Genomic DNA, 24,056 nt, shown 5'->3' with positions numbered 1-24,056 from the left:
GAAGAACCATTTTAAGGATTATCAGAAGAAATGGACAGCACCAGAGTTAAATATATGAGTGTCACAGCAAAGGGTCTGAATACTTATGGCTGTGTGATATTTCAGTTTTTCCTTTTTTAATAAATCAGCAGAAATTTCAAAATTACATGTTTTTCTGTCAATATGGGGTCCATCACATGGGGTACATTAATGAGGAAAAAAAAATTACTTAAATGATTTTAACAAATGGCTGCAATATAACAAAGAGTGAAAAAATTAAAGGGGGTCTAAAAACCGTTGGTTTCAAAATAAGTCTATATGTACAAATGAACTAAAACTTACCTAACAGACAGAAGAATGTCCGCGGGCCTGATTGGACACCCTTGTGGGCCGGTTCTGGCCCGCGGGCCATACGTTTGACAAACCTGTCCTACAGCATGTCCACACATGCTGTAGGAAAACAACAAGATTATAAAGCGACTACAGCATTTTACATTTGTTCATTTTAATCATATTCCAATATTCACTTACAAAAAAAAAACAATTTCAATGAAGAGTGTAAATATGCACAACCTAACTTGCGCATTCGGCAAAACAGCCCTATAGTCTTTTGCTTCACACAAAATTTCTTCAAGAGCCACCAAAGATGACAGTATCTGATGTTTGGGCTTTGTTCAGTTTACATATTTGTATAAATAAATGATTTACTGTGCTATACATGTATTTAACTTTTGTTGGAAGACACCAGCCATAAAGAAAACAAAATTTGAAAGAGTTCGGCTTCAAACAATCATGTCATCAACCAATAGTTGTCCGAGCTATCGCAGCATTTAGGTATGCACGGATGAGAGATGAAATGTCTTCTTGACAAACAGAACAGTCCAGTTGCAATCGATTCAATGCCCTGACCATTCAGGTACATTTCAATAAATTACAATATGTGAGAAAAATCAATTTATCTCAGTAGTCATACATTACACTCTAAGCAGATTTATTTAACACGGGAAAATTATTTCACTCCGTGTGCGCTTAAATTCATCTCTAAGAGTTTCACGTTTTGAATTGAACAACCTAACTAAATTAAGCTTTTGACACGATTCTAATTTATTGAAATATACCTGTAAACAGGAAGACCGCTAACCTATTTTCTGGGTTTCGTCATGTGACGTTCCGTATATAGCAGAACACAAACATGTACTAACTATACATGCAATAGTATGAAAGAGAAGGAGGCAGTGTACATTATGTGTCAAGTTTCCTTTACATGTATAAAATATATGAATGCAACCCAAGAGGGCCGACTGATGGACAAAATGGAAGTTGTTGTGTGGTTATGTCAAACAATGATAACAATAACACCTTTCAGATTCTATTCAGTAAAAACTCTCCATGTAACATTTATTCCCGTATTGTTTGTTTTTATTTACCAGTCAATAAAACCACCGATAACTGACTGCACGCATACAAAGTGTACGCAGAGTGGCATTTAATGAACAGTGACTTGAAAAGTGCAAAGTAAAAGGTCCTGTAGCATCATGCTTTCTCAAAGGGGAACAAATGTTTCTCTTTGCCTCTCCTCTCCAGCTTTGTCTTCTTTCCGCTGACACGCCCCCTTTTCTCCTCCTCTGCCTGCCTGTTTTGGGGCCACGACATAGCCAGTGTCTCCAACGCAGTTTTAGCTCCGGTATTTTCCTCTTCCCCAACAGCCCCCTCATCCGATGAAAGTCCATCACCTTTGTCTCCGTCAGTATTAGGGGGGCCGAGGCCTCCAGCGGCCTGGCCCTTCTTGCCGTAACGCCGCTTTAGACGTTCTCTGATCAGAAGGCCCTTCACAAGAAGAGTCCAATTGGAGATCACCCTCTTTTCTCTTTTCTGAAAAATGAAAGCCAAAAGGCCATTTACCCAAACAATGACCAACTTTTCAATTACACTCCCACAAGTGGACACCCACGCACCTCTTTCTCCCTCTGTTTTTGAAGCTCTTGTTCTTCCTCCCAGGCAGCTTTGAGGATCTCCTCGTGCTCCTCACACACAATGTAACCATCAGTGCTGGAGCACACATGACAACCAAATTAATAAATATACTATTAATATTATACTATTTATTACTGAGGTCAAATGTGTTGTCATCATGGTTTCTTTCTGTGTGTGAGCAGGATTAGGCACAAAAAAAAACCCTGCTGTTAACCGTGAAAAATCTATATAAAAAAAGGCATTTTTCCACACCTCACATAGTGAATAATGAGTGAATTTTTGGCAACATTATTATCCTGGCATGCCCAATGTAACCCGCTGGGGGATTCTCTTAAGCAGAGATACCTAATCTTTTTTTAAACTGAGAGCTACTTCTTGGTTATTGATTAATGCAAAGGGATACCAAGTTTGATACATCTGAAGGAACACATTTTCTCAAATTACCTTTACTTACTTGTATGTCAGTATTAATAATTAATGACATTTATCGATGTGAAAACACTAATCATGTTTATGATTTCTCACAATAGTTATCAACAATGATTTAACAAGGTTCCTACACAGATAAATAACAATATGCAACACTTTATTTCTATATTCTCTGCAAGCATTTATATTATCAAATGATCCTTTCTACAACATTTAGAAGATATCACCTCGGAGCTTTTTTAGAATACCGCCGAGGGCTATTCATGTGGTCACCCAGTGCCCGCGGGCATCGCGTTGGTGACCCCTGCTCTAATGAATAACTTCTAATCAAAATCTCCACTTGGTGATTTTTACTTGTGTGTTCTCCTGCATGTACTGTTTAATGTATGTAGCTAAGTGACCAGTGAGAACAAGTTATCTCCATTCGGTGCTGGAAGTGTCATTCAAAACATGTACTTCCGCTGTAGACCTAACACAAGATTTCATCTTGTTTTGAAGACAAATGACAATACGCAATGCACTAAAGGGAAAAATACTTCTGATTGATGCATCCAAGTCAAAATCAGGTAGTAAAATAAAATATAACGTCTACTGAATTCAGTATCGAATGTAAATCCATGTCTGCCTCACAGTTCTGAGGTTTGGGGTTCGAATCTCAGCTCCAGCCTTTCTGTGTGCAGTATGCATGTTAACCCCACGCTTGCCTGGGGTTTCTCCGGGTACTCTGGCTTCCACCCACATTCCAAAAACAGGCATGACTAATTTCTCCATGGTAGGTGTAAATATGAGTGTGAATGGTTGTTTTTTTGTATCCACTTCAGGGTGTACCCAACCTCTCTCCCTAAGTCAGCTGGGATAGGCTTCCAGCTCACCTGTGAACCTAATGAAGACGCTTCAGAGCGCTACAGAAAACTGTTGAATGGATGTAAACACATTGCCTTGATAACACTGTGAGCTTTGTGGAAAAATGTTGTTTTATGCAGTCTTGTAAAATACTCTTTCATTCATTCATCTTCCGTTCCGTTTATCCTCACTAGGGTCGCGGGCGTGCTGCAGCCTATCTCAGCTATCTCCGGGTGAGAGGCAGGGTACACCCTGAACTGGTCGCCAGCCAATTTCAGGGCACATATAAACAAACAAACATTCGCACTCATATTCATACTTATGGGCAATTTAGAGTCTTCAATAAACCTACCCTGCATGTTTTTGGAATGTGGGAAGAAGTACCAGAGTACCCTCAGAAAACCCACACAGGCATGGGGAGGACATGCAAACTCCACACAGGCGGGGCCGGGATTTGAACCCTGGTCCTCAGAACTGTGAGGCAGATGTGCTAATCAGGGGGACACCGTGCCGCCCTTGTATAATATTCTGTTTATATATTATTAATCAGTTGTCAATACAATGCTGAGAGCATTGCAAGTGTTTAATGTCTAGCTGCAATTCTGCTAACTATTCTCCGGTGTTTACATAAACTTCAGAATATACAGTATCCATTTAATCATGTCACTTTGAAATTCATATCTGCATATAGAGTATTTATTACTCATGTAAAGTTGCTATATACACTGTTGCTGCTCAGTATCATTGCCTGGTATTGTAAATATCTACCTAAATGTATCAAAACACAAAATTTTAAGTTAATCTTCATTAAAAAAACATTGTCTTACACTGCGTGGGAATATCCCCCATGGAAGTCAAAGCCAGTGACGGCAGGGGCAGCATCCATGTCCAACTTCTTGGCCACGCGGTGCAGGTTGGGTAGCCTGAGGTGGACACAGCCCACCGGCAGCATACAGGCCTTAAACAAGTAGACGTTGCCATAGTCGTTGCGGGGAACCTAAAGGCAACAAATGATAAGAAAACAATACAAGGCTAAGAATGAAAAGAAAACAAGTCAAGGCTAAGTGGATAGATTAAACTGAATTATCCATTTGAGGTAAATCTTTCATTTCAATGCATTTTTTGAAAGATATTTTCCAAATTTTGGCTTTCTAACATTTCTAACACGAAACTTTTCCAACCTTTCCATTCACAGCAATGGGAGGTTGATACGCCTCCGTCTGCCATTCTCCAAACAGAGCAAGGTCGTTTTGATCCTTCTGCTCGGTCATCATTCGAGCCTTACGGGAACGATTAGAGAAGCCTTTCACCATCTGACATGAAACACAAAATCTCATCAATTCATTATTCCATGAAGTGAACATCGTCTGAATAGGCTAAACGACCTTTGGAACCATATCACTTGTCAATACAGTATTAAGCACTATGAGATGACCAGTCATACAAATGAGGATAAATACTTAAAAGTAAAAGCAAAATAAAGATGATTCTGATCATGATGTGCTTCAATGCGGACTCTCAACTTTAGTGAGCGCTCGATGTTCTACTATTTTGAATTAAGTAGGCTCCTCAGAGAAGTCACAAATTATGCTAATAAAGTAAAAACGTCAACCACTAAAATGTTTTTTTTGTTCATAAGTCCAAGTAAATAACTATAATTACTTGAGATCTTAATTAAAAAATAATAACGTGGTTGACTATTTTACAATTTATAGTATAAAAGTTCAATTAATTAATGACCAATAATAATTATATCATGGCACTAAAGATATAATTCCGGCTAAAGAGCAGAAGCTGGTGTATTAACCATTCCAGAACAAAAATACCAATATTATAGGGCTGCAGGATTATGGCCAAAATAATAGTCACGATTATTTTGAGCAATATTGTAATCACGATTATTCCTCATGTTACGAAAAAAGCCATATATTTTATTGCACTACTTGTTAACAAATAAGATGCAACAGTTTTCAGTGAATGAATGAATCTTTAAAATAGTATAATAGATAGATGACAATAGAAAATAAATGTACCCCAAAAAAATTCTACTGCACCAAGGGCTAACTAAATAAATATGCTATTACAAAGTGCAATCACGAATTGCAACTTAATGGAAGCAAATACAGTTAATGCATAAAACGCAATAAGATTAGGCTGCAAGCATCGACTTTCCATTTGAAAATCCCTGTCAATATAGTGAATTGTCAAGAACGGGTAGGTCTCTGTTGTTCTTGTTGACCATTGGTCAGTTGTGCATGGTCACAAACTGCAAAGAACACGACAGTTGTGAGCTCCCTCTCTATTTACTGCCGCCGTTTTTTTTCATTACGACAGGCCAGCCGAAAATGTCAAGTCAAGGCAGCTTCTACAACGATTGTTAATAGTGTCTTACCAACGTGCTGAGGGCCAACTTCAAAATAAAAGCTTAATATATTACAACATTGGACATCGGGCTTTTATTTTGAAGTTGGCCACTGAGCGAGGTGCCGGCCCCTAATGATGCCCTCACCATATGTTCGCCCCCTGGTGCCTGACTGACTAGGTTGCGGGCACTGCTACAAATGAAGCACTTTTCATATCCAGTGCCCGCATTTTAAATGTTAAAAATAAATAAATAAATCGCAGATGATCAGGCTCATTTAATCGTAGCAGCCAAACTCACGATCACGATTAAAATTCCATTAATTGTGCAGCCCTACAATTAATGTAGGGTGGCTGTGACATAAACCTCACATTGAGCGGTAGTCTTAACAAATTTGTTAAGCACCGTATATAAGCTGTAATAATAATAATAAAAATGTTTCAAATAAAAAAATATGGAGTAAAATCTCACTTTGTAGGGTAGTTCTCCTATTCTGATAGTCCGTGCTTCTTTCAGCCACGTGTCTTTGGAGTGTAGTGTGTGCACACAATCTCTAGTAGAAAGAAACAAGATCAGAAATATTTGTCTCAAGAATAGGACACTGTGCTCCTTGATTGAAATAACTACAATAATATATTAATAAATAGTATTCTAATAAACATCAACATTCAAAACAAGAGACATTGGTGTATTTCAGCACGACATAAAATCGAAAAATAAATAAAATCGATATACTATTCAGACAGCAGCATGGTATTCATGAGACTAAAATTTGTCCAAATTTCTCATCATTACCATCAAAAAATGTCTACGATTAACTCATACTTTGTCAAAGACCCTGTGAAAAATGTGTAGCCTTTTCTACACCTTTTTTGGCCTATGTATGAAGAATGGGATGCGTTTTAAGCAGCAATGTGACAAGAGTTCCCAAAAATGACACTCTCTCAAAATGCTGAGTCTGGTTGGAACGCCCGCTTCAACTTGAGTACAACACACCAAGAATTATTTTGAAAATCGAATGATGGATTTGGGAGAAATTGTGTTTTTTTTTTGTGTGGGAAAACAATTGCCTTTTTGGGGACCGTTTTGGGGTAATTTGGCCTCTTGAAACATAGTACTGTTATTGAAGGAAAGCTGGAAGGGAAACAGAGAAGAGGAAGAAGAGCTACGCTACTGGGAAGACCATTCGAAGAAGGATGGCAGAAGACAGAACGATGGTGGATGTCACACCTGTAGGAAGACCCGCACATTAAGGCAGAAAACTGAAGAAGGCCAATAAAAACCTGGTCAAAAAATACATTCAAATTAGAGTAAAACAGTAAAATTTAATTATTTCTCAACATGTCTCAAAAACGCTTTCGTTTCAATTCAAAATATCCACCTATAAGCTCGTACGAACCAAAATTCCGAGTGGTTCTCAAAGTTGAAAATGACTGAGTCACTAGCCCTAAAAACTCCTCCTAAATAGTACAAAAGGAACATTGTAGGTGAGAAGAGCAGTGTGGGTAGGTCACATACTTAAGTCATGTATTTTTTTTCCCTCAAGAATTTATTTCCTATGGAGGATTTCAAAGGCATTTGAAGTTTTTTTTTTTTTTTTTAGAAAATTCCACAAAGTCACTTGTTACATTGCTATTTTAAGGTGTCTACATTCCAAAGGGTCTTGAGAGTTTAACTGACCTGGAGTACACCGGCTCTCCCCGGCAGTATCCAAGTACGGCAGCTGTGTCGGGATAGATGGCTTCATACTTGAGCAGGTGTCTCTTTAAGCCGTAAAGTGGGTGGTTCTTGTATTCGGCGATGGAGATGGGCAAGGGCTTGTTCAGCAGCTTCTTTTGCATCTGAGTGCGCAACAAAATGAAAACTGAGAGTATGTTGAATCCAGTTTAGGATCTCCTAAAACTAGTTTTTTATTTGAGAATAGTTCACCTCCTTATTCTCCTTTATGTCCCGCTCATTTTGTGATCTCAGAAACGGCTGCAGCGTCTCCTCCCACCACTCCTCCTCCACTCGCCTCCTCCTGGTCGATGTCAACCAGGTTGGGTCGTACTTCTGGCCCAGGTCCTTCACAAAGCCATCTCCGTCCACACCCACTACGTATGTGACTGGCCACGTTGCATTCTGGGAGCAGCGGAGAGGCTCTCCCACTCCGTGCTCCACATCCACGCACACCCAGGAGGACGTTTTGTCCACGAACACCTCCAACCACTCGTCAGTTCCAACACCGTTTTTCTTTTTCATGCTCCTTTGCTTTCCTTTACTGCTCACCAATCTTTTTTCACCTTCCTCGTTATTCTCCTCATCATATTCTACAACACTCATTTTCTTCTGGTTTCTGTCTTTTTTATCTTTGCTTTTGCTTCTCTCTTCACCCTTCACTCCCTTGACAGGTTTGGTCCCACTCTCGGAATCTTCGCTATCTTCCTCACTGAATGCTTGAAACTCCTCATCATTAAGTTCCTCCTCATTCTCACTGTTGGTCTCTTCCTTGTAGCTAATCTTTGAGGCGATGCTGCGCCGTTTGGAGTTCTTTGGTCTTTGGCCTCCTGGCAACGTAATCTTATCGTCTGCCTCTACTTCCTCTCCCTTTAATGGTTCCCTCTTTGCTTTTTTCCCTCCCCTGTCTATGGCACTCTTTACTCCTTGAGCTGGCCTCTTAGAGCCTGGAGAGACTTTCTGCTGAGGCGAGCTGGTCTTAGCTATTACCCGGCTTTGGTTTGTCGTTGCTAGTGAGACAGAGGAGGTAGCGTCCCCTTTGCCCTGGGGACAAGACACATGCAAAGTATGAAAAAACAGTGGCATGGTGAATATACTGTATATACCACAGGAACACAATAACAGACAAAGATGCAGAATGTCTTCTTGAGGCTACACACGACAAATAACAACCTGATGTGACAGATTGGCGTCTGACTTTTCCATGATTACTTGGAATTTGGATCAGATCATATTGAAGTTGGTCGGACCCTGCATAGAGATTTACCCCATTTCCCTATATAGTTATGAAGGACCACAAGTGCCAAAATTAAATAAATACACAATTTAAAAAATATAGATGTCATGAAGTATTTTATAATTTCAGTAATTATTTATTGATTTAAATATTTAAGTTTTCAATATTATTTATTATTTAAATATGTATATAGTTTGAATATTTATTTATTTATTTCAATAATATTTTATTTCAATATTTAATAATTTTACTATTTATTTAATTTTTGTACTCCTGTTCCCCTATGCATCATAAAATAATTTTATATGTCATTCTCGCCCATCAAACTCAGTGGGCAGGCACGAGGCGAGACTAGCGCTGATTCAGCTTCAATCAAATTGAATCAAATGAGATCCATGAGTTAACTCATTCACTGCCAGCTCGCCCAGTTAACATTCATATTTGATGTACTGTATACACCTAAGGAAAAGTATGTTTCATGCGGCTTCTGATTGTCCTCTTTGAAACCCCAATCCACACAGCAATTTCACTCGTTGTGCCACACCTGACACAACGCTCTTGAATGGGAACAGGAACATTGCACCGATTTGCAAGCCATACACTCAGGGTCTGATACTCCTGCGTCTATATTTTCTGCTAGGTCTAAAATGTCTCCTATTATCTTGCGCATGAAGTGCATGAAACATACTGTCCTAAGTATTTACAGTTAAGTCCCTGACTTTTATTAAAATGTCTGTGATAAAGCGCTCATGGAAGCGCTCATGCAGAAACAAGCAATTTGACTGGAGCTGAATCAGCGCAAGTCCCGCCCAGTGCCCACCCACTGAGGTGGATGGGCGAGAATGACAGATGCAATTATTTCATGATGCAAAGGGAAAGAGGAGTGCCAAAATTATATTAAATATATTTTTCCTTTTCCATTTTATGTACCACTTATCCTGACTACGGTCGCGGGGATGCTGGAGCCTTTCCCAGCTGATTCTGGGCGAGAGGCGGGGCACACCCTGAACTGGTCACCAGCCAATCACAGGGCACATATAAACAAAACAAAAAAAAACATAAACGTCCATCGTGCAGCCCTATTAAATATATAAATATTGAAATAATTAAATATTGACGTACATTCCGTAATTTTTCGTGTATATAGGGCATTCTCCCCCCCCCCCTCCAAAAAAAGTCATAAATCACTGGTGCGCATTATACATAGGTATCGGGGGAAATGGAAAAAAACCGTCCCATTTTATGAATGTATGCCGCCATCTACAGGTTATGAAAAGCGGTACACGTTCATTTCAACATGCCACCGCCACCTAGAGGTTATGAGAAAAGTGTCCACTTTCATTCTAATATGCCAGCGCCACCTAGAGGCTCTAAAAAGGTGTAGCCTACACTTTCATTCCAATATGATAGGGGTACGTATGACTGCATAATTTGTACAGTTGTGCTCATAAGTTTACATACCCTGGCAGAATTTGTGAATTATTATTATTATTATTATTTTTTTTTTAAATATGACTGATGACTGAACAACAACCATCATTAATTTCTTTATGGTTATGTTTTGTTTGATGATAATGCTTTTCTGAAACGCTTGACAGTTTAATTTGAATCCCATTAAAATTAAACTAAATGTGTTTTGCCTGGCCCTTCATGTTTTCTTTAAAGAAATAATTTAAAAGATACGAAAACAATTAAATAATTAATGACATATTTAATTATTTATTTTCTCTGGGTACTCCGGTCTTCTCCACATTTCAAAAATATGGATGGATGGATGGCATTTATGTAATTTTGGCACTCTTTTCTCCCTTCAAAATTTTTGCCAATTTTATATAATTGTAATATTATACAGCCGTGCTCAAAAGTATTGGCACCCCAGGGGTGCAGATATTTTTTTAGCACGAATATAAAATGACACATGCTTGACTCTCTGACATGAAATCAGACTAAACTTTTCCTGGTTTAAGTCAATTAGGATTACCAAAATTATTTCTATTTGCTAAATGCCTGCCAGAATAGTGAGAGGGTTTTATTTTTTAAGACAAATATATATAAAAGAATGCCAATATTTTTTAGCATGAATGTATGAATGAATACTGTACATTAATGAATGAATACTGTACATTAATGAGGATAAGCAGTATAGATTTTTAGAAAAATTGGTTGTGAGGCAGCAGCCTTTCTGTTTGACCTAATAGCTGAACAGGACTAAAAAAAAAAAAAAAAATGTATACTATATAGTGCTGTGAAGAAGTATTTGCCCCCTTCTCAAATTCTTTTTTTGCATAGCTTCCCACTTTTTTGTTTAAGATCACCAAACAAATGCATCAGTTAAAGATAACCTAATTAAACATAAAATTCAGTTTTAAACTGTGATTTTATTTATAGAGGAAAAAACCTATTCAAAGCGACCTGCCTCTGTGTGAAAAAGTAATTGTCCCCCTTGTTAAATCATGGATTAACTGTGGCTAATCACATTACTTAATTCATTTTCACTGACCACACCCAAACCTCAAATCAAGAAATTAAACAGAAAATGAAGTCGACCAAAAGATCTGAAAAAGCTGCAACAAAACGTCATCCCCTACCCCCAAAAAAATAAAAGCAGATGAGAAATAAAGTAACTGACATCTCTCAGTATGGAAATGGTTAGATGAAGCCATTTCTAAAGCTTTAAGATGCCAGACAGGCTTTATTAAAGGTATAAATTCCACAAATAAAGTCAGACGTCTGTTAAATTTAATAAGCATGTCACAGCGTAAAAATCTAAATGCAATCATCATGTCACTTGATGCAGAGAAAGCTTTCGATAAAGTTAACTGGGCTTTACTGCTTGCAGTATTTTGCAAATTTGGCTTTGGAGACTAATTTATACATCGGATAGCAACATTATACAACTCGCCGAAACCGACAGTCACCACAAGGTTTTACTTTACAAAGAGGAACCAGACAAGGATGTTCACTCTCACCAATGCTAATTGCAATATTCATCCTCAGAATGTTAATATTAAAAGGTATCTCCTCGCTAGCAACAGAACACAAATCAATCTGTCTGCTGATGACATTCTTCTTTATTTACAGGAACCCAAGTCTTCCCTTCAGGAAGTCTTCAAGCTCATTAAAACATTTTCACAAATATCACATTACTCTATCAACTGGACAAAATCAACAATACTCCCAATAAAAGCAAACTCATGGAATCCTGCAGATCCAATCCCAGATTACCCCTTTCCTATAGGAAACATTTAAAAGTATTTAGGTATTAATATTTCACCAAAACTCATAGGGCTAACCAATCTAATTACACACCACTTTTGGAAAAAATCTCATCTGATTTAAGACGCTGCAATAACTTACCTATATCACTACTGGGAAGAATAGCAAAAATGTACATAAAAACCTTACCTCAAATAAATTATTTATTCTCAATGATTCCATTTAAGACCACATTTAAATGGTTTCAAACATTTGATTCTGCTGTGCCCTGCGATTGGCTGGCAACCAGTTCAGGGTGTACCCCGCCTCCTGCCCGATGACAGCTGGGATAGGCTCCAGCACGCCCGCGACCCTAGTGAGGAGAAGCGGCTCAGAAAATGGATGGATGGATGGATGATTCTGCTGTAATACATTTTTATTAAAAAAAATAAGAAAAATAGGATTAGTTTATCCACTCTTCAGAAAAGTAAACAGGAAGGAGGCCTAAATGCTTCCAACTTTAAACACTATTATTTAGCTAACTAATTACAATACCTCATCAAATGGATGCACCACAATGAGGAGCATCATTCTTGGCTAGAATTGCAACAAATAGACTGCAACATCAAACTCCCAAAACTCCCATTTATTTCCACAAGTCTTAAACGCCATTAATGCTTCAAGAACCCAATAATCGGATCCACCTTAATGGCTTGGTGGAAAGGTTTAGAATCTACAGGATCTCAATGAGCTCCCAGTATGCTCTCCCCAGTCAGGCGTAATCTAGATTTCGAAATTAATAATATACCCCTTCATTTTAGTACATGGGAACAACATGGAATTGACCACCGTGCCAACTATCCATCTATCCATCCATTTTCTGAGCCGCTTATCCTCACAGGGGTCGCGGGAGTGCTGGAGCCTAGCCAAGCAATGGGCAGGAGGCGGGGTACATCCTTAACTGGTTGCCAGCCAATCGCAGGGCACACATAAACAAACAACCATTCGCACTCACATTCACACCTACGCGCAATTTAGAGTCTTCAATCAACCTACCATGCATGTTTTTGGGATGTGGGAGGAAACCGGAGTGCCCGGAAAAAACCCATGCAGGCACGGGGAGAACATGCAAAGCACACACAGGCGGGGCCGGGGATTAAACACCGGTCCTCAGAACTGTGAGGCAGACGCTCTAACCAGTCGTCCACCGTGCCGCCTATGACAACTATTTAATGTTTTTAGGACATGTGATGAACTGTTCCAAGAATAACAGGCTGAATCTTTCTTCTATACAATAAATTAAAAGCAGCAGTTAAAAAAATAATAACAACAACCCTCCAGAGCACCCTTGAACAGGCAAGCAAATAGTGAAGCTTCTTCCGGAAAGGAAAATAAATCTCTCAAAAGTTTATACATTTCATGCACTTACCAATCACTAAATGAGAAGAAGACCTTTCTATGTCCGTTGACCGAACTACTGGATAGAGATATGTAACAGTACGTTTAGAATGACAAAAAACACAAATTTACAGTTTATACAACACAAAGTGCTCCATAGAACACACTTTACTCAGTACACTATGCATAAAATGGGCTTCTCTCCATCTAATATATGCACGCAACGCACAAAAAATGCCCCAGACACCTATTTTCATGCTATATGGGAATGCACACCAATTGAATGCTTTTGGTCTTCGGTTACACAGAAATTCTCTTATATTTAGATTTTCAGGATTCCACTTTCCCCAAGATTGTGCATACTTGGCGACTTAAGCATACCACCACTGGACAGACCGCCCGGAGAGCATTGATGGTGTGATGGTGACTCACCCATGTTACATGGGTGCTGGGGCGGTGCCAGCTGGCACCCGACTGGGTTCCCCACTCTGGCTACGGGTAGGGGCAGTGGGGCCCCGCTGCCGCTCCTAGGGCCTGCTTCCTCCTCTCCGTTCCTTGCGTCCCACTGCGGTCGCCTGTTCCTCTTCTTGTCGGGGGGCCAGTTGCTGTGGAGTTTTTCGTCCCTGCCTGGTTTGGTGGGTCCACCTGCCACACTCGGGGGCGGGTAGTGGGTGCTGGCTGGAATGTGGTGGGGTCCCACCACAGCTGCGGGGCTTGGTGGGGCGGCCCTCTCCGTCAGTGGTTGTCCTGCCTGATGGGCCCAACCTGCAGGAGCTATGCCTCTTAATCACTCACCTAGCACACACTCACTGTATATATTTTTATTACTAGTCACATCCGGGCATACATACATATCCAGGGGTTCCTGGGGGACTCGTATGGGGTCAGGAGGATGCGGGTGTTGGACCGGGTTTCCCGGTCCGGGCGCCCTGCCCCTCTGCCCCCCTGAATTTTAAAGCATCACACGCACTCATCCCCATGTGTCTTTTAATGCACCACATACACCCATCTCTGGAGGACGGTGGGACTTGGATGGGGGTGGGCGGATGAGGGGGGTTCAGCTGTTAGGCAGCAGTGCCTGGCAGGTCTGTCCTCCCCGGCTCACTGGCCTCTCCAGATTTTAATGCACCACACCACTCGGTGGGCACTGATACACGGGATCCTGGCAGTCATAGTAACGGGGGGGAGGTGGGTTCTCACTAAGCATCATGGAGGTGCTCCTGAGGTCGGGCCTCCCGGGTGGATGACTGCTTGGCAACCTGCGGCCTCCTCCGGGTGGCCAGTTGTCGGGGCGCCTCGGTGGGTCTGGCGTGTCCCGTCCGTCGGGCTGCTGTCGGTGGACTCCTGGGTCCGATCCCGCCTCTCGATTGATTGGATGGGGTCCTCAGCCACCATGGTGCAGGCACAGCAATTACGGGACATTTCTGTCAGTTATTGTGCATGCAAAACGGTGTCAATTCACTTGCATGTGTCCGCAGGCACGCACCCCTGGGAGTTTTTCTCTGGGTGTGGGGCCACTCACTTATTGCGACAAATAACTCATGAATATGCAAATTGCTTAGGTATCCGCCCACTCACACTCTCATCCTATAGACTTTTATAATTTACATAGTCACTCCCACCACACTCCAGTTGTACAGCCGGGTTCACGACCCTTGTCCTCCATTCTTCTTCTCCTGCCGTTGTCCTATCCTATCTTGTCCTGTCCTTCCTTCACAGGGTGTAGCACTACTGCCCCATACAACACGCATATCTAATGTTTCATTGTTCTAGATATGTAATTATTTACTTTTCTCATCTTGTTTACAATTAGTGGTTTGTCTTTTGTCTTCGTTTCTGACTCCCCTCTAGAAACTTTGTTCGACTGATCGACTCTTGTTTCGCAATAAATATCAATTATAATACTATGAAACCACAGCGGCAGCTTAAAAACTCCACTGTGACAGTAAAAGTGTTCCGGCATAAAAGGGATACAGATCCTCCATTCTATTTGACCTAAGAGCCAAACAGGACAAAAAAAAAAAAAAAAACAAGACTCCAGAGAACCGCGGTGAGAGTCATTATCCACAAATGGAGAAAACAGTGGAACTTTCCCAGGAGTGGCCGGCCTACAAAAATTACCCCAAGAGCACACCGAAGACTCATTCAGGAAGTCACAAAGGAACCCTGGACAACAGCTAAAGAACTGCAGGGTTCCGTTGCCTCAATGGAGATCAGTGTTCATGAATCAACAATAAGGAAGAGACTGAGAAAAAAATGGTATCCATGGCAGAGTTCCAAGACAAAAACCACTGCTGATCAAAAAGAACTTAACTTAAAGGGTTGTCTTACCTTTGATTAATTTATGGGAGAATATTCAATGGACTGAAAAGATGGAAGTTGAACTTTTTGGAAGGTGTGTTTCTTGTTACATCTGTCGGAAATGTAACACAGCATTTCAGAAAAAGAACATCATACCAACAGCCAAACATGGTGGCGGTAGTGTGATGGTCTGGGGCTGCTTGCTTCTTCTGGACCTGGAGGACTTGCCGTGATTGATGGAACTATGAATTCGGCTCTCTACCACAAAATCCTGAAGGATGTTATTTGGCCATCAGTTTGTGATTTCAAGCTGAAGCGCACTTGGGTTCTGTAGCAAGACGATCCTAAACACACCGGCAAGTAAACTTCTGAATGGCTTAAAAAAAAATTAAATGCAGGTTTTTCAGTGGCTTATTCAAAATCTGGACTTGAATCCGATTGAAATGCTCTGGAATGACCTTAAAAGGGCCGTTCATGCATGAAAACCCTCCACTGTTGCTGAAAACAATTCTACAAGGAAGAGTAGGCCAACATATCTCCACAGAGATGTGAAAGACTCATTGCCAGTTAGAGAAAATTTTTGATTTCAGTTGTTGATGCTGAAAGTGGCCCAACCAATTATCAGGTTTAGGGGGCAATTACTTTTTCCACACAGGGCCAGGTAGCTTTGAATAGTTTTTTTTTTTTCCTTTAAAAAAGAAAATCACCATTTGAAAAATGCATTTTATGTTTATCTTTGTGTGAAAGTCACTGATGGTGTAGTGGTACATTCATCTGACTTTTGTGCGTGCACAGTGGGTTCAGTTCCCACTCAGTGACGGTGTGAATGTGAGTGTGAATGGGTCTCCGTGTCTATATGTGCCCTGTGACTGACTAGCGACCAGTTCCAGGTGTAGTCTGCCTTTCACCTGAAGTCAGCTGGGATAAGCTCCCGTGACCCTGAACAGGATAAGCAGTATTGAGAATGGATGGATGGATCTGTGTATGATATTTAAATTTGTTAGATGAACTTAAAACATTTAAGAGGGGAAACTATGCAAACAAAATAAGAATTTCATAAGGGGGCAAATACATTTTATTTTGTATATAAAATGGTGACGTTACCTTGGCTGGTGGAGGTTTGAGAGGAATGGGCTGCAAAGAAAGAACCAGGCGGCAAAAGAGCTGCAGAGACCTGAGGACTAACATGAACAGCTACAGGAAACATAAAAGGAACACAACCACGTCAACAGCGTTCTGTGAACCACTCCATTCCACTGGTGGAAGTGAACTACCAACATGAGTCAGCTCCTGGTGGTTCTTTGCCGACAGGCTGGCCAGACGTCTCTCCAGTAGAGTGCGAGGGTTTGGATGCTCCTCATAGGGAAGACTGGTGTTGAGGGTGAAAGTTGCTTGAAACCTGGAAGATGCAATAAGATTAAAGACCTTTTACTTGAAGTGTGTTAACAATTCAAACTCTGTACCAATTTTTGTTTCATACACATTGAAGACAATCGAAGTTAGAAATATCATTCATGTGATTCAAAGCAGTAATAAGGTATTTTTTTATTTTAATGTTTTCACCCCAAACTGGGTAAGTACATTGAAATTAATGATACATACTTCTAAAAAAAAATTCCCCATGAGGGATATTTTCCGGGGACAAAGTGTTACCCACACAGAACATTTAATTAGTGCACAAGCAATAGTCGTTAAGTAAAAACGAAGTTAACCTCTGTTTAGATCAAAACATAAAAACAAAGTAATTTACTTTAACGACGGATTACAACGGCGTAATGCAATGGTGAGTGGTATCGCATCTCACTTACTAACATTCACAATAGCTATAGTGTGATAAAAAGTTTAATGACGGGAAAACAAAAAAAATTAAGAACTTAAGTTTGATAGCAAGTGACTTGGCATTGAAGTCTTGCTGCTTTGACTATAAGTAACGTTAACTATGGAGTATATTTTTCTCAACATGGTTAAGGCTGCTCCTTTTAAAGTAAGTGTTGCACAAAAGCCAGACAAAGCCAAAGAAAATGAAACACAAACATGCAGTTAACCTTTGCATGCTCACACCACTGAAGCCTTTTGAGGTATGCTGTCGTGTCATTCTCTGTCTGACCAGGCGTTCCTTTGTTGACGGCACCCCTGAAGAGAGTACCTTCATCTGGGCTGCATGCTGAATGCTTTAACCTGACAGCTCACAGCCTCCAAAATCGGCTGAACGTTTTACGATACACAATTTTAGTTTAATTTTGTAAGACATGCTGCTGAGCCTGGGGGCTCCCTGGACTTTTTGTTAGGATTGTAAAACAAAACTATTTTCTAAGATTGAAAAATAAATAAATAATAACATTGAAAATCTGAAAAGCTGTTTTATAAACATGCTTAAAGGCATTTAAATGAAGTCAACTATTAGAGTTTTTATTATTTCAAATTTTGACGCCAATCTTTTCCTTTTTACCGCCAATCTTTTCCTATTTACCGCAAAATGAATATATTGTCGGGTATCGGCCTCCTTGACTACTAATAATCTGTATCGGCCTTGAAAAAAAACAACATATCGGTCTATCAGTAACCCAGTCCACTACATAATTGAAGGTGTGGGTGGTAGTGTTGTACGCCTCGATTAGGTGCAGCAGTTCAAGAGGAATGCCATTTGCTTCCATGACCTTCCACAACAAAGCATAACATTGTTGGCTTCTGGGCTTAAAGATGTGGTCAACGCAGCTTCTGCCAGCCCCGGAACCCACTTTGGTTGGGGTGGTCTCATGTGATGGTGGAAGAATTACAAATTATACAAATTTAGGGGTGTTTGACTTTAGACGTTTAACTATATGCATGTTATTGAAAGCAGTGTTTCCTGACCTTTATTGAGCCAAGGGTCCGTCGAGCAGTGATTCCTCACCAGCGTGGCATTACCATGCCATGAGAGATCATCAGGGGTGCCGTGGGAAACTAGCAAATTTCACTTAATTTGTTATAAAATTATTATTCTATCAATTAAAACTATATCTTTATCTATCCCATCGACTTATAGTGACAGGCAAAACAAATAGATGCTCTTACCTTAGCTAGCAATAAACCTTTGATTTCACTTGTTGCCATTCATATAACAGAATAAGTCATGGCTTCCTACGAGTATGCGCGTTGTTTTTAATTAAACATGCCCACATTTCACACTAAATAAGTAAATTTGTGAGTAAATTGAGACAAGCTCATAATTATTTTGGTCGTCATACTTTTTGTGGCAATTTTGTTTGGTGGTGTGTCGTGAGACTTTTTCCAATGTAAAATGGTTGCGTTGGCTCAATAAAGATTAGGAAACACTGCCACAGGGTGTGGCACCCCGGTTGGGAATCATTGATTTACACGTTGTATTGTTAATGTGTACACACCATTTTAAAAGCCCACAGAGGTAGTTGTGGTCTTTGCGTTCCTTGGCTACTGCACTAAAGTGAGTGGGCAGCAACGACAGAGTGACAGCCAGCAGGTCGGGTTCGCTGCACAGGCGGTTGCGGAACATCCCGCTTGCTAACAGACACATGAGGTGCACCTGAGGGAACATAAGAAGAGAATCACAGTAACTCACAAAGGCAGCATGGAAGCCTTCTAACAACAAAAGCGTTCGTGTGTGTGTGTGTTCACCTTGTGCGTGTCTATCAGCAGGTCCTTCTTGTAACGGTTCATCATCCGTCTCAAGTACATCTCAAACTCGGCCTTCTTTTTCTGTCTGGACAATTACAAATGATGATTAGTCACCACAACAGAAACAGTTTGAGCATCATTTAAAAGCACAATTAGTCTGCCAGTAAGCAGATTCAAAGACAAAAACTACGAACCAATTTCCACAAAACTTGTTGGGCCTTAACTGCATATAGAGTCATTGTTTGTTTTCAGCTTTTTACGGCAAGCTACTGGGTGATTATTACATGAGCAGCTAATTTAAGTTTCTATTTTGCACTTACTGTGAATATGTATGTCTTTACTGGACAGCTAATACATTAACTTTTCTTAATTGTTTTTTTTTTTAGTTTCACTCTGTCAATCTCCCTGTATAGATTTACAAGGCAGGGGGATAACTGCACTTTCATTCTTAAATGTTCCCACTTTAGTTTGTAAGGTGTGACGAGTCAGTTGAATCTTTCAAGATTTCCATGTGGATGTGAAAATTTATGTAAATTTAAAATGCTTTCTAAAAAAGTTGTGTTATAAAAGGTACATACAGTCTGCAGTTTATAGATCTATTGGGATTTTGCATTTGTTGCATTTGTAAATGAAAACACTGACTCATGATATTATATAAATTACGACATTTGAGATTGCTCATTTGATTTGGAACAAGATAATAATCAAAACATTTTTATATTTTCCCAAATATAGTTGTAATTATGTACCCCCAAAAATGGTAAAAAAAAAAATTGTTTATTGTCATGATTTATATAAGTACACGAATATCCTGGTCCAGCCCACTTGGGGTGAATGTGGTCCGCAAACTAAAATTAGTGTGACATTCCTGCTCTACAGTATATAAATTTTAAACAAATGCTTAGGGATGTTCACTTACTTTTTTCTGACTTCCGGGGTCTCAATTTCTATCTCTACAGACTGAGATGGCAGGACTGGTTCTGAGGTTTCTGATGGACCCAGAGGCTCAGCCAGTTCTCACAAAGCACAAAGACATGTTAACTGAAAAAGTAACACGAGGTTATTCTTCTTCTTGTTCTTTACTCACCTTCGACCTCCTCCCAGTCATCATCCTCTTCCTCACTCTCCTCCTCTTCTTCTTCCTTTACATTGTCTGTCACTGGGGCTACTGAACTCATCATATTATCATTATCATTATTGCTGCGTTTATCTTCCATCTTCAATGGTGACCGGAAGTGTTTGCTGGTGATGAAACCAACGGACCTCCTCGAGGCATTCCCTACTCCTTGCCCTGAGGAGGTACGTCGTTTCGGAATGACCCTCCTTCTGAGCGTCTCCTCCTTTTCTGCATTGTCATCACCTTAGTATAAAGACAACAGGGAACCATTCCCTTTAGTAAAGTAATGATCGGGCAATTTATTTATTTTTGAACCTGTTCTGTTTGGTTTGTTTGGTCATGCAGTATGGTCAATCTGTATGTGCGCCTTCTTATGTTGGAACAATATTGCTGTGCAACAGGGGAGTTTGAGATTCGACTTTACACCGATTTTATCGGCCTTATCGGTATTGGCCGATAATTAGCATTTTTTGCTGATCGGCTTTAGTGTCATAATTCGCCGATCCGCAAAAGACATTTACTCCGTATCGCCATCCTGCACAGTATATTTGAATCCAAAGCTAGTTTATTTTTAGCTTTGTCGCGTGTCTTTTGGCGTAATCCTGTAAATATCTGACGGCCAATAAAGTTGGTGTGGAACAGACAACATGTCTGAAACAGACAACACGTAATGCCCGATCAGACTACAAGACAAATTTGCTCTTTCAAGATTGCACTATGTCAGACTACTGCAATAAAATCTTGTATTTCGATACCACTGCATCCCGTTTTTTACGATCATTGGGCTTTATCTTGTCAACTCAAATGCGACCGGATACACTCATTACTGTGGCGCCGACAACGAGTGGATCGCGCCGACTATATTATGAGAAGAAAATGGGGAAAAACGTGTGTTGGTGGTCACCGTTGCTCAGGACAAGAGAGGACGTTCGTTTAAGGATTGCTTGAGGTATGTTCACGTACTTTTAATACGATACGGCTCGCAAGCAGGCAACAAAAACGTTATGTAGCCTAGCAAGCTAGTGGTAGCATGAACGATTGGACGTAAACATGCCGCCCTTCTGTCGAATCATGCTCTAAAGTTTCGCTGTGGGTGAAGAAATTTAATTAAAAATAAAGTAATTTAATTACAGTAAGTTAGCACCAATATAATACTGTTAAATAATGTTTGTTTGACCAGACTGATTAGAATACATGACCTGACTAGAGCAGTGATTTCCAACCTTTATGGAGCCAAGGAACATCTTTTACAATTGAAAAATCTCACGGCACACCAACAAACAAAAATGTCACAAAAAGTGGATACATTAATTACTGTATTTACTTCCCGCCATCTAAGAGAAGACCATTCATTTGTTCTGTCTGTCACTATGCCTCACTGGCATAAATAGATGAACAAAGATACATTATTTATTGTAAATATATTTTTGAGCAATTAAGTACACAAGTATATACAGTAAATGAACAGATCATTTAAATAGGCACATTCCTCCACCTTGTGATCGGATCGGTTATCTTTTTTTTAAATTCGCTGATAGGTGATCGGCCCCCAAAATCCTGATCGTGTAAAGCCTATTTGAGATACACCCTCTGTTATTTGAATTGCGTTTGGATGTTTATCACACGAACAGGGTAAGGTTTAAGGGGGGACAGAAAGAGAGCAAAGAGCAAAACAGAGAACAGAATAACAACAGTATTATGACAAGTTGACAACGATAACATGGGAGTTGGAATTGTATCTGTAAGTGGACTAAGGTGTGCTACGGGGCGTGGTGGGAGCTATAGAGAGCCAAAATCCCTGTAAAGAATTTGAGTCGAAATAAGGGCTAACTCAAGAAGTTAACATAATCATAAGGGCTGTTAATAGCAATGACGGCCTTTGTAATACTGAACGATTAGTATACATAAGTGATTGGACGTGGGAGGTGACACTTTCTATTAACATTCTATCAATGGTAATGTCAATAAAACAAAACAGCACAATTACATAGTAAACAGAAGTTCGGCGTGAGTACCTGCATCTTTTCTCTTCGCCTTGTCTTTTGCTCCGCTCCCCCTTGCTTTCAGCACCTGCTTCAGCTTCTTTGTATCGACATCTGCCTTAGATCCACTCCGCTTTGCCATACTGCACCCTTATCCAACTTTGTTTACCTTCGCTAAAATGTTTATTTTCTTTGTTATACTCACATCCGAACGTACACCATAAGACTCACAATTCCCTGCGTTTAATCATGCCCTGAATGACATGGAAAGGAAGTTATCCAACATTTCAACGCCTCTTTGATAACACCTCAAGACTACTCGTGAGGGTGGCGGGTAGTGACGTCGTATCCGGCCGCCTTCTTCTGGCTTTTTTTTGAGGACTCGCAAACACTTTTAATGCATACTGCCACCTAGTGTAAAAACAAGCGAGTTGCATGCTATGGTAGCGTCCACATATATGATTAGGTAAATAAGACACACCTCTTTTGAGCTGCGTGCCTACGGCGACTCTACCTCGGGAGGTCAAAATCGTCTACGCGTTGTGTGTGTGGACGGCAAGAAAACCAAAAGACCAAAGATGCCAGTACATTGTGCTGCATAGTGCATACGGTTGCATACAACACCGAAGAATTACGACAGGGGAACTGAGAGGATCCTTTCAAAGATAAAAAAATATATTTCTTTGCTTTTTTTTGGTTTGTTTTTGGTCCCAGAAATGATGTATTTATAGCATACGCTTTGATGTTGTAATTCAATGCCCATGCATAGCCTTTGACGGAACATCGACAACAACATCGTAGGCACCTCGCTTAACATGGCTGTACTAACATATGTGGTCTTCTTATTTATGGGAGCAACTACCCACGACTCCAATGCACAGTTAGTAGGAAGTGACCGTTTGAACTATGGTTTGTTGCGAGTTTGTGGGCCAAAATATCATAGATAAGGAGTCTAGATACGCCAACGCGGTGTTATTGGGAATCTCACTTGTGTTATAGGTAGGACACGCCCCACTCCAATATGATTGGCTGCAGGACACGCGCTGCTGCAATATAATTGGTAGCTGCATTCCGGTAGGAACACGCCCTACTGCTCCCAGATGTGAAAAGCTGTGACTTCTGAGTGGTGGCGTTCATTAGAGTTCCACTAACTGGAACCCACCCTAATCCTAACCCATTGTAACTCGCCTAACCCTAGCCGTAAACCTAGCCAGAATAAACATGATTGTTTTAACGGTGTACAAATGTGATACATATTTGGAATGGTCATCTCGTTCCATCTGTTTCGCCTGCCCTTCCCGTTATGCAGGAGCCAATCATGTTGCAGTGGGATTCCTAAAACTTGCTAGCACGCTGTAGTAGCACGGATAATAGACGTACCTACATTTTCCTCATCTGATTTTCATAAGGTTTAGCTACATTTTGTCAACGTTAAAACATGCATTATCAATACATAACAGTTGAAAAACGTCCCCCCAAATATTTTTACTTGTGAAAGGTTACTCATTCCCTCATTGTAATTGTACGCCATTGATGCGGGGGCTGTGCCGGCTAGCCGGCTAGCTAGCTAGCTCGAGAAAGGAGGCAGAAGTCCAAGCCGCCGAGGATTTACAGTACCGACACAGGTGTCAACCTGAAGTAATGACCTTATACCTTTTGTCATGGTATTGTTAGAGCTGTCCCCTTTTTTCAGGGCGAAGTCCTATCGGGATCTTCTATTGTAACAGAAATTTGTGTGAAATTAGTCTAGTACAGCGATTCTTAACTAGTGGGTCGCAGACAGCTAGTAAGAAAAATCATGTTTTCCTATTTGGATTTTTTTAGTACAGCGCAGAGGCATACCAAGTTCCCACATGGAACATAGAAGAAAAGTGACAAGAAAAGCTACTT

At 40.4% G+C, this 24,056-nt stretch overlaps 1 protein-coding gene across 3 annotated transcripts; it reads right to left on the bottom strand.

The window, feature by feature from the left end:
* Positions 1 to 511: 511 nt before the first annotated feature.
* On the bottom strand, positions 512 to 22,505 carry xpc (xeroderma pigmentosum, complementation group C). Of its 3 annotated transcripts, XM_061680260.1 has the most exons (14): positions 22,200 to 22,505; positions 20,155 to 20,427; positions 19,987 to 20,083; positions 19,068 to 19,152; positions 18,818 to 18,975; positions 16,713 to 16,833; positions 16,539 to 16,628; positions 7,517 to 8,347; positions 7,268 to 7,428; positions 6,059 to 6,140; positions 4,407 to 4,538; positions 4,053 to 4,222; positions 1,935 to 2,028; positions 512 to 1,851 (listed from the first exon to the last, which is right to left on the bottom strand). In XM_061680260.1, exons 1-14 carry the CDS (start codon positions 22,306 to 22,308, stop codon positions 1,513 to 1,515), a joined length of 2,742 nt encoding a protein of 913 aa, XP_061536244.1. In that variant the 5' UTR covers positions 22,309 to 22,505; the 3' UTR covers positions 512 to 1,512. The 3 variants fall into 3 exon arrangements, with proteins under 3 accessions (XP_061536244.1, XP_061536254.1, XP_061536262.1); XM_061680270.1 differs by lacking the exon at positions 22,200 to 22,505 and having other exon boundaries at positions 19,987 to 20,079; positions 20,156 to 20,276; XM_061680278.1 differs by lacking the exons at positions 20,155 to 20,427; positions 22,200 to 22,505 and having other exon boundaries at positions 19,068 to 19,148; positions 19,987 to 20,066.
* Positions 22,506 to 24,056: the final 1,551 nt, after the last annotated feature.

The sequence above is a fragment of the Phycodurus eques genome, chromosome 1 (assembly GCF_024500275.1).
Source record: "Phycodurus eques isolate BA_2022a chromosome 1, UOR_Pequ_1.1, whole genome shotgun sequence".
NCBI lineage: Eukaryota > Metazoa > Chordata > Actinopteri > Syngnathiformes > Syngnathidae > Phycodurus > Phycodurus eques.
This window is presented reverse-complemented; position numbering and strand designations above follow the sequence as displayed.

What these genes read in the sequence shown, in the direction of transcription:
- xpc (XM_061680260.1), bottom strand. Translation starts at nt 22,308, where the DNA reads ATGGCAAAGCGGAGTGGATCTAAGGCAGATGTCGATACAAAGAAGCTG. An exon ending in GGAGAGCCGGTGTACTCCAG is followed by an intron (nt 6,141 to 7,267) that starts GTCAGTTAAACT and finishes TCTTTCTACTAG; the next exon opens with AGATTGTGTGCACACACTAC. An exon ending in CCATTGCTGTGAATGGAAAG is followed by an intron (nt 4,223 to 4,406) that starts GTTGGAAAAGTT and finishes TGTTGCCTTTAG; the next exon opens with GTTCCCCGCAACGACTATGG.